This window comes from Sinocyclocheilus anshuiensis, unplaced genomic scaffold (assembly GCF_001515605.1).
Source record: "Sinocyclocheilus anshuiensis isolate Anshui unplaced genomic scaffold, SAMN03320099.WGS_v1.1 scaffold415, whole genome shotgun sequence".
NCBI classification, from domain to species: domain Eukaryota; kingdom Metazoa; phylum Chordata; class Actinopteri; order Cypriniformes; family Cyprinidae; genus Sinocyclocheilus; species Sinocyclocheilus anshuiensis.
The window spans coordinates 1,650,481-1,660,199 of record NW_015552655.1 but is presented as its reverse complement, the minus strand read 5'-3'; the positions used below and the strand labels follow the sequence as shown (position 1 = coordinate 1,660,199).

At 36.6% G+C, this 9,719-nt stretch overlaps 2 protein-coding genes across 3 annotated transcripts in view; one reads left to right on the top strand and one right to left on the bottom strand.

Moving 5' to 3' along the window:
• The window catches only part of LOC107667105 (protein NLRC3-like), a 16,602-nt gene extending 13,842 nt beyond the window's left edge, over positions 1 to 2,760 (top strand). Inside the window, exons 10-14 of the mRNA XM_016458691.1 lie at positions 502 to 585; positions 672 to 755; positions 1,310 to 1,393; positions 1,864 to 1,947; positions 2,198 to 2,760. Of these exons, the coding sequence (XP_016314177.1) occupies positions 502 to 585; positions 672 to 755; positions 1,310 to 1,393; positions 1,864 to 1,947; positions 2,198 to 2,288 (427 nt within the window). The 3' untranslated portion in view covers positions 2,289 to 2,760. The remainder of the gene's footprint in view (positions 1 to 501; positions 586 to 671; positions 756 to 1,309; positions 1,394 to 1,863; positions 1,948 to 2,197) is intronic.
• Positions 2,761 to 3,757: 997 nt separating this feature from the next.
• Positions 3,758 to 9,719, bottom strand: part of cluap1 (clusterin associated protein 1) — a 7,145-nt gene continuing 1,183 nt past the window's right edge. Inside the window, exons 4-14 of one of the 2 annotated variants that reach the window (XM_016458824.1) lie at positions 9,394 to 9,478; positions 9,132 to 9,311; positions 8,840 to 9,019; positions 6,972 to 7,105; positions 6,482 to 6,623; positions 6,241 to 6,313; positions 6,058 to 6,168; positions 5,899 to 5,951; positions 4,832 to 4,891; positions 4,350 to 4,392; positions 3,758 to 3,942 (exon numbers count right to left, since the gene is read on the bottom strand). In XM_016458824.1, coding sequence (XP_016314310.1) covers positions 3,803 to 3,942; positions 4,350 to 4,392; positions 4,832 to 4,891; positions 5,899 to 5,951; positions 6,058 to 6,168; positions 6,241 to 6,313; positions 6,482 to 6,623; positions 6,972 to 7,105; positions 8,840 to 9,019; positions 9,132 to 9,311; positions 9,394 to 9,478 — 1,201 coding nt within the window. In that variant the 3' untranslated portion in view covers positions 3,758 to 3,802. The remainder of the gene's footprint in view (positions 3,943 to 4,349; positions 4,393 to 4,831; positions 4,892 to 5,898; positions 5,952 to 6,057; positions 6,169 to 6,240; positions 6,314 to 6,481; positions 6,624 to 6,971; positions 7,106 to 8,839; positions 9,020 to 9,131; positions 9,312 to 9,393; positions 9,479 to 9,719) is intronic. The other variant, XM_016458825.1, reaches the window with a different exon arrangement.

Sequence of the window (9,719 nt, the reverse complement as noted above, 5' to 3'; positions counted from 1 at the left end):
AAAAGTCTATAGAACCTTTTATGGAATGGAAAGATTCCATGGATGTTAAAGGTTCTTCATGGAACCAATAATTCCAATAAAGAACCTTTATTTTTAAGAGTGTTCTTTATTGGCATTTAACATCCAGGTTTTTTTATAGTGGAAAAATATTCTTTTAAATGTTCTTAACACTAAGAAAAAAATTGTTCCAATAAGAACTGTTCACCGAAAGATTCTTTGAGGAATCAAACATGGTTCATTACTGTGAAACCACCCTTTTGGAACCTTTATTTTCAAGAATGTACAGGTTCTTCAGATCCATGTTTTGGGTTTTTTGGAAAGCGCTACAACATGGAAGGTGTACTACAGAATGAAATGCTCTCTAATGCATTAGACTGAAAACTACTTTTGTTTGGAATGAATATTTGTTTTTAAAAAGTGCACGTCTCATTGTTAAATATATATTGTCATCTAGTGATATCTATACGATGAATGATGAGCTGTTGTGTGTTTCTCTGTCAGTCTGCAGGAGAACACTCTGGGTGATAACGGCGTCATTGCTCTGGCCTGTGCTCTGAGGTCAAACTCTTCTCTCAGTGTGCTCTAGTGAGTCTCACTTCAGTTTTCTGCATTATTTCATGACTGTTTGCTAAAGCTGATTGTGTCTGATCTTGCATGTGTGTGTTGTGAAGTCTTCAGGGTGTATCAGCAGGGAAATCAGGGGCCGTTGCACTAGCGGATGCTCTGGTGGTCAACGAAAGCCTTCATACACTAGAGTAAGTCTCTTCTGCTCACCCAGCCTGCATTTTAGACAAAAAAAAAAAAACCAGTAATATTGTGAAATATTGTTTTTTTTTATTTTGTATGTTTTCTATTTGAAAATATTTTAAAAAGTAGTTTATCCTTGTGATGCAAAGCTGAATTTTCAAAATCATTACTCCAGTCTTCAGTGTCACGTTCTTATTGTTATCATCAATATTGAAAACTGTTGTGCTGCTTCATATTTTCATGGAAACCATGATGCGTCTATTTTCCATGATTTTTTGATGAAGAAAAAGTTCAAAAGAACAGCATTTATTTGAAATAGAAATCTCTTGTAACATTATAAATGTCTTTACCGTCACTTTGGATCAATTGAATGCATCTTCTCTAAATAACATTATTAATTGCTTTCAAAAAAACTAAATTGTTACTGACCCCAAGCCTTTGAACAGAAAAAATATTTTTGCATACAACTAGGAAAAAAAGAAACAATTTTTAATTGGCACAGTGTATGATAAACTCTCTTTAAAAACTCATATATTGCTCAATATTTATCATTTTTGTTTAGTCTGCGTGGGAACTCCATTGGGATGGAAGGAGCGAAGGCGTTTTCCAGTGCTCTGAAGAAAAACAGGAGCTTGAGAAGTCTGAAGTATGTCTACAGAACACATTATTCTCCTATATAATATACTCTGATCAAAACATAATTGAGAGATGTTATTAAAGCCATTTCATCACAAAATGGATGTGAGCTTTGCAGAAATGTGACTGGAATCCAGTAGAGTAATAAATTTTGAACATTTGCAAAATGTATGTATAAAAAAAAAATACAAGAACTATTTTCTATGTGAATATATTTTAAATTATTTATTGTTGTGATCAAAGCTGAATTTTCAGCATCATTACTCCAGTCTTCAGTGTCACATGATCCTTCAGAAATCATTCTAACATGCTGATTTGCTGCTCAAGCAACATTTCTGACTATTATCAATGTTGAAAACAGCTGTGCTGTTAATATTTTTGTGGAAACAGTCATACATTTTTTTTTCAGGATTCAGTTACTAAAAGAATTTCCGTGCTCAAAACAAAACATGAACGTTAAAACTGTATTTGTGTTTGTAGTCTACAGGAGAATTCTCTGGGGATGGATGGAGCGATCTTCATCGCTACTGCGCTGAGAGGAAACCATCAGCTCACCTACATCAAGTCAGTCTGTGTGTGTATGTGTGTGTGTGTGGGTCTATGTGTGAACCGCCGCCTGTGTGTGAGAGGTTCAACCACAGTGTGTCACGGCACATGTGGTGAATGTTTAGCACTGGCTGTGGGTGTGATTCTGAACACTGATCATTTCCATTTTGCTGTGAATGGCACATTTCACCTCAGCTTGATTGATCCTCCTGAGTAAGATTCTGTGATGTGTGTCAAAGTGTGTCATGATTTCCTATTTCTGCTTCAGTCTCCAGGGTAACGGCATCGGGGAGTCAGGGGCAAAGGTCGTCTCAGACGCCATCAAAGCTGGTGCAGCAGATTGTGTGGTGGATATCTAGCACACGCACAGACTCGCCACAACGTGTTTATTTAGAGCCTTATTCATGTAAATATTTCCAAAGTTTATGTATCAAAGTTGTGTAATAATAAATGCTTATTTTATAAAACAGAACTGACAAAGATGTTGCCTTAATAAAACACATCATACAAGAATTTTGCTGAACTTTCATTCAGATGAATTCAAATAACTCAGAATGTTAACGGCTATTAAACAGGCGTCTACACTTGAATACAGATGAGAAGGTATATTCATATATACTGGAAATTACATTTTGTTATTTACAGATATTTATCTTGTTTCCGTGTCATGAAAAAAAACATTTAATGTGAATTGTCACATTCAGGTCGATGCATCAATTTACATAAGAATTGAAGTCTATTTACCTTTTTTTGGAAGCAAATGCATGACTATTTAAAGGAAGAGTTCACCCAAAATTGAAACTTTTTGAAAATGTACTCACTCTTAGGCCATCCAAGATATAGATGAGTTTGTTCGGAACAGATTTGGAGCGATTTCATTTGCTCACCAATGGATCCTCTGCAGTGAATGGGTGCCGTCAGAATGAGAGTCCAAACAGCTGATAAAAACATCACAATAATCCACACCACTCCACTCCATCAATTGTCTTGTGAAGCAAAAAAACTACATGTTTGTAAGAAACAAATCCATCTTTAAGGTGTTTTAACTTTGAACCGTGGCTTCCGGTTAAAATACGAGTGTTGTGGATTACTTGTGGATGTATTTATCAGCTGTTTGGACTCTCATTCTGACGGCACCCATTCACTGCACAGGATCCACAGGTGAGCAAGTGATGGAAGCTACATTTCTCCACAGCATGAAGAAACAAACTCAACTACATCTTGAATGGCCTGAGGGTGAATAAATGATTAGCAAATTTAAATTTTTGGGTGAACTATTCCTTTAATGCATGCTGGTTGCACATTAAAAATCATTATCGCTCTCCTCAAGGATTTGTGGGTCCAGCGATCGTTTTGAGCGTCCAGGTTTGGTGGAGGAGCCCTCCAGACTGTCATTGTCTTCATCCAGGTCCTCGTTTTCCTCCTCATCTTCATCTTCCTCACCATCTAAAAAATGGTTTTAAATCAGTTATTTCTATCTTTTGCTGTAGTGTGTCAGTAGGAAATATCAGTTTACATTTTCAAACATTTATCTTGCCATTAATTGTAATAATCCAGTGAGATTTTTATGTGCACACGGACTCTAATAACAGCCAGTGCTCCACACAGAGATCTGATCTGATCATCATCCAGTCTGTCTGGAATGACATGATGTGTATTCCTTGTGGATGTATTTATCAGCTGTTTGGACTCTCATTCTGACGGCACCCATTCACTGCACAGGATCCACAGGTGAGCAAGTGATGGAAGCTACATTTCTCCACAGCATGAAGAAACAAACTCAACTACATCTTGAATGGCCTGAGGGTGAATAAATGATTAGCAAATTTAAATTTTTGGGTGAACTATTCCTTTAATGCATGCTGGTTGCACATTAAAAATCATTATCGCTCTCCTCAAGGATTTGTGGGTCCAGCGATCGTTTTGAGCGTCCAGGTTTGGTGGAGGAGCCCTCCAGACTGTCATTGTCTTCATCCAGGTCCTCGTTTTCCTCCTCATCTTCATCTTCCTCACCATCTTCATCATCAGAACTGTGGAGAACAACATCTCCAAGATGCTTCAAAAAACCTACCTGCAAAGCTACAGTACTGTTAAAAGTTTTAGGCACTTGTGTAAAAATGCTGTAAAATGAAATGAGGATGCTGTCAAAAATAATGTCATAAATAGATTTTCTTTATCAATTAACTTCTATGAACTAAATTAAATCAACATTTAGTGTGAGCATCCTTTCCATTTAATGCAGCTTTTGCCCTCGGTGCAGCTGCGCATAGTTTTGCAGGTAGCTTTCTTGAAGCATCGTGGAGATGTTGCCACAGTTCTTCTGGATTGAGTCTGTCTCAGTGGTTTGGTGGAGGAGCCCTCCAGACTGTCATTGTCTTCATCCAGGTCCTCGTTTTCCTCCTCATCTTCATCTTCCTCACCATCTTCATCATCATCGTCTACGTCGATCTCACTATCCTCTGACTGCAAAGCAAAGCACATTGTGAATTACAGCAGAAGACACACACAGCACTCAGTGGAGGGTAACGGAAACGGGGCTCGATCAATATCCCTAATTAAGAATGATCAAAATTAATTCTTGTAGAACCACCAGGTGTTCACATTTAGACACACGCACGTCAGTGTTATTGTTAACTAAAGCTAAAGCTTTTAAAATTGTTTTTCATAATTGGAGAAAAAAGCTGAATAAAAGAAAATATAAAAATGTAAATTTAGAATTAGAAATGTTGCCTTGGCAACTAATTGAAAAATGAATAAAAATAAAATAAAGCTAAACTGAAATATAAAACAATTTATAAAAAAATGACACGCAAAAAAGCTAATAAGATAAAAGCTAATACATTTGTTTTAAAAACACTATAATAGCATAATAATACTAAAATAACACTGACACACAGACCACCTTTCTTCTCTTTTTCTTCCGGCCGCTGCCGGATAGATGGACTCGTTCCTTTACTCTGGGCTTGAAGAACGAGTGCCGAGGAAGAGAAAGAGAGATGGAGTGAAAACAGAGTGAATGAAATGAGAGCGGGTGGCATATATAGTGAGAAAAGAAAATGAAAGCACAATGACTGTAGACAAGTTATGCAAGATCATGGAAGAAAAAACATGAAAATGTGAAGAAAGAAAGCCTAGGAAACCATGATTGGCTGAATAATCTGAAAACTCTGAAGAATATAACAGAAGAAATTAAGAAAATATGTTGGTTCAGTGTTGTTATTGTTAACTAAAACTATTAAAAATAGTTGAAATAAAAAACAAAACAAAAATGAGAAATGCTGCCTTGGCAACTAACTGAAGTAAGTTTCAACTGAAGTACTAAAATTACTAAAAACGAGTGAAAAATAAATTAAAACTATATATATACAAAAATAATGTCATAAATAGATTTTCTTTATCAATTAACTTCTATGAACTAAATTAAATCAACATTTAGTGTGAGCATCCTTTCCATTTAATGCAGCTTTTGCCCTCGGTGCAGCTGCGCATAGTTTTGCAGGTAGCTTTCTTGAAGCATCGTGGAGATGTTGCCACAGTTCTTCTGGATTGAGTCTGTCTCAGTTTGTTCTGTTTCTTCATGTCATTCCAGACAGACTGGATGATGATCAGATCAGATCTCTGTGTGGAGCACTGGCTGTTATTAGAGTCCGTGTGCACATAAAAATCTCACTGGATTATTACAATTAATGGCAAGATAAATGTTTGAAAATGTAAACTGATATTTCCTACTGACACACTACAGAAAAACATAGAAATAACTGACTTCAAACCCTTTTTAAGCTGGTGAAAATAATACTAGTGTTCTAATAATTTTGGCCACCACTGCATGACAGTATATATGTATGCATCATAGCAACAAAAACTCAAAAACAACATTTCTAAAAATTAATTTAAAATTAAAATGAAAATATAAAAATAAAGTTATAGAAAATATAAAATAAAAAAAAAAGAGTGAAAGTGTGTTTTCACCTCTTCACTGTCTCCTCCCCTCATACTGCCAATGAATCGAGCGCCACCTCGACCTGCAGCGGAAACACATCAGAAACACTAATCAAGTACAATCAGACACTCGTATGTGTCACGTGTGTGAGCGAGGCTGCAGATATTGAGGGGCTACATGCTGATCACCTGATATCTGTGCGTGTCGTGCGTGGTGTGGTCTGGACTGCTGTCCGTCGTCTATGTCACTGTCAGAGCCTTCATCCTCTGGTATGTCCACATCTGAGTCTTCATCTCTGGCTACAGAGGAGGAGAACTCATGAGATCTTTGACAAACGTGTTCAAATGTGTGTGTGAGAGTGTGTGACCAACCTCCACTCCTCATGAGCCTCTTCTCCTCCTCTTTTAATTTGTTTTGTCTCATTTTCATTGCCATCTCCGCTTCCTGGAGGATTAATAAGGGAAGCATCAGGATAGACTTTATAAAGTTAATTTGGGTGAAATTGATAGGTTTCACTTGTTGTCTTTGTCATTTTTAGCTGGATAAATGAATGATGTGATTTATATACATGAGTACCAGAGAGAAGTTGAGGTGCATCTGCACTGATTGTACCTCGAAGCGTTCTTGTTCAGCTCTGTGATAGTCATCTAGCTGCCGCTCCAGGAAGCTCAAGTTACGAAATTTCTCCACGTATGTCTGGTACTGTTTCTGCAAGTCCTCCTCGATCTTCTCATATTCATCCATAAAGGCTGGACTACATAATGAAACAGAGTCAGAGATGTCAGTGTCTAAATGGTCTGTGCATTATTTCAAACTTTTTTTGTTTTGCATCTAAAGCCAAAAGTAAAACTAAAGCCATAAAAAACATGAAATAAAATAAACATTAACATATATGCAATAATATATATATATCAAGTTGAAGTACTGAAATAACTCAAACTAAATAAACTTAATAAAAAGTATATCAAATATTTTAAAGAAATATTTAAAATGATAAAAACACAACAAAATTCCTAAAACAAAACCAGAAGAATATAAAAATGTTAATCTAATTCAATATTTTAACTAAATCTATAATAGTATTTCAATAATATTAGCTCACCGCACACTCTGTAGAGTTTGTAAGCGTTTCTGGTTTCTCTCCAGGTCCTGTTTCTTCTTCTCGATTTTGGCCTCCAGACTGGCCTCATCTGATGCTACGTTATTGAGCAGATCTTTTGTCATTTGGATGCTCTCCTGAACACAGACGAGCAAACACATTCAGATGCCATTCAGAGCCCAAAATAACATCACAATTCTCAAAAGACGTTCCTCCATCTCCTGTTCTTTTGCTTGGTAAATATTTCAAGCACGCTGCTCGCTGAATGCACTAAAATCATACTTTTCAAGAACTGACCTGAAACAGAATGCAACTTTAAGTTCTTATAGCCCTCTAGAGACTTTCATAACAAACCTTCAAGAACATTTATGCAACATTTAGAGATGAATTTGCTCAGGTTATTTCTCAGTACAGGCAGTTCTTTCAGTTTTAGAATACTGAAGCAGTGGTTCTCAACCAGGGAGCCTCAAGGTGAGTTATGAATAAGACAAAACAAGCATTAAAATCAGCTAAAAGATAAAAATCAAGAGAACTAAACTGAAATCGTATTTCTTATTTAATGGATTCCCTCAACAACTGCGAGTTTTATTTAAGTACCAGCATTTTCAAGTGCTTGGAAAACCTTGATTTATGCAGGAATTTTAAAAAGTGTGATTTTTAGACCTGGAAATGTCATGAAAATGAAGAAAATCATAAAATGTCAAGGGCATTTTTATAAATAATATAAATTGTTCTAGTTATGTAAAGCTCTAAAATATTTTATAGGGTAGAAATTGCTATTTGTAAGTAAAAGAAAAAAAAACCCAAATGACCCTGAAAACATAAAAAAAAAATGTTACTGAAATAAACATTAACTGAAATAAAATATGAAAAACCCTGACATTAATATTTAATTTCAGCTAGTCGCTGATTTTTTTATTTTAAATGTGTAAGTCTTAAAAGAAATAAACTAAGGCTACATCCAGAGCTTTCCCTATCCAATCTTTTTTTTCCCCTCGTCTCAAGAAATATCTGCGTCCACACGAAACCACAAAACCACAAAACTGACACAAAACGATGTAGTATACATGCCAGACCAGTATGTGGCGCTGTAATTCTGCCACAGAGATACATTAAAAACGGAGAAGAAACTATGCGCATAAACCTTGTGCACAGTATACAAACGAACATGGAACAATACATTTATTAATCTGTGTTAATGTTAGTTAATAAAAAGACAATCGTTCAGTGTTTGTTCATGTTTTTGTTGCTGTTACGTGACGTAGCGGTGTCTGACTAGGGGCGAGACGTCGGCTGATGACGTCATCGTTTCAGAAAATTCGCTGGATTCGCTGTCCACACGAAAACGCAAGGGCGGCGTTTTCAGATTTATCCACTCTGGGACCCGGTTTCACTCTCCCAAAACGCTGGATCTGTGTGGACGAAACGCCTATACGATACAAAATTTATGCGTATACAGCTAAACACGTCTCTGTGTGGACGGGGCTTTAAACTAATAAATTAAAATGAATAAAACCCTGTTCTTTTAACAAACTCATAAAAATGACAAAAACACAACAAAATTACTAAAGCTTTAACTACAATTAAAATGAAAACAGAAAATCTAAAAATAAAATGAATTCAAAATATCAAAATAACACGGCCCTGAAGAATGTTCAGTTACTGCTACGTCTGGAACTTAATTATTTGAATTATTAATCATTATTTTACTGGATTATTTTAATACATTGCTACTCCTATATTGTTTTTGACAATGGAAGTCAAAAAGGTACAAAAAAAAAAAAACACTGCACTAAAGCAATTATATAAAAAAAATCCGGATCTTCTGAACCTGTGCTTGCTGGTTGACTAAGTGAGGATTTGTGTTTTACCGTGACATCTTTGACAGCCGCTCTCAGAGCTCTCTCTGTCTCAGTGATCTCCAGCGGTCGGGCTATCGCAGCCGTCCTGCTCTCTCTCAGGTCCTCTTCGTGCCCCAGCAGGTCAAACAGAGCCGCTCCCTTTGCTGTAATTTCAGATCCCAGCTGACGTGCCACCTTTAAATCAGCTATCTGCCACAAAACATCCAAAAATACAAATGAATTATGATGATAACTCATCATCTCAAAAAGTCTGCTCGTGATAGAACTCATGATGAAACTGTATCAACCATTTGACACTAACCTTTGACCCCAGATCAAACTTGAACTTGCTGTTTTCGTCATTGTTCTGTTCCCCATCGGTGTTCTCTTTGGTTTTCATGGCATTGTAGAGGATGCTGGTGATTTTCAGCATCTCTTTCACAGCGTAACCATCTGCCTGATACAGACGCTTGAGATTCAGCTTCACATGAGCTTTAGTCGCCTAGAGAAACACAGAGAACATACAGTGATTTTGACATATACTTTCTTCACGCTGACATGTATATAATAATAATATAGCTTACTATGAACTGAGCCACAGCTTTGATGAAAAACACTCTGTCTGCCTCTGTGTCAACATCACTGGGAATTTCCATCTGAGGTTCATATCTAGGGGAAGATTCATATAAAATTGCATAATATTTAACATTACCAAATATTTAAAGCTGCAGTCCGTAACTTTTGGCGCTCTAGCGGTTAATAAGCAGAACTGCGTGCGTCTTGCGGAAGAACACTGTAGCCGGCGCTACTTCTCTCTGTTTATGTCTATGGCGAATCACGCAGGTGCTGGGCTACTCCGCAGCGGTTCCTACCAGAACCAGCCTAAAATAGTCCGAATATAAACACTTAT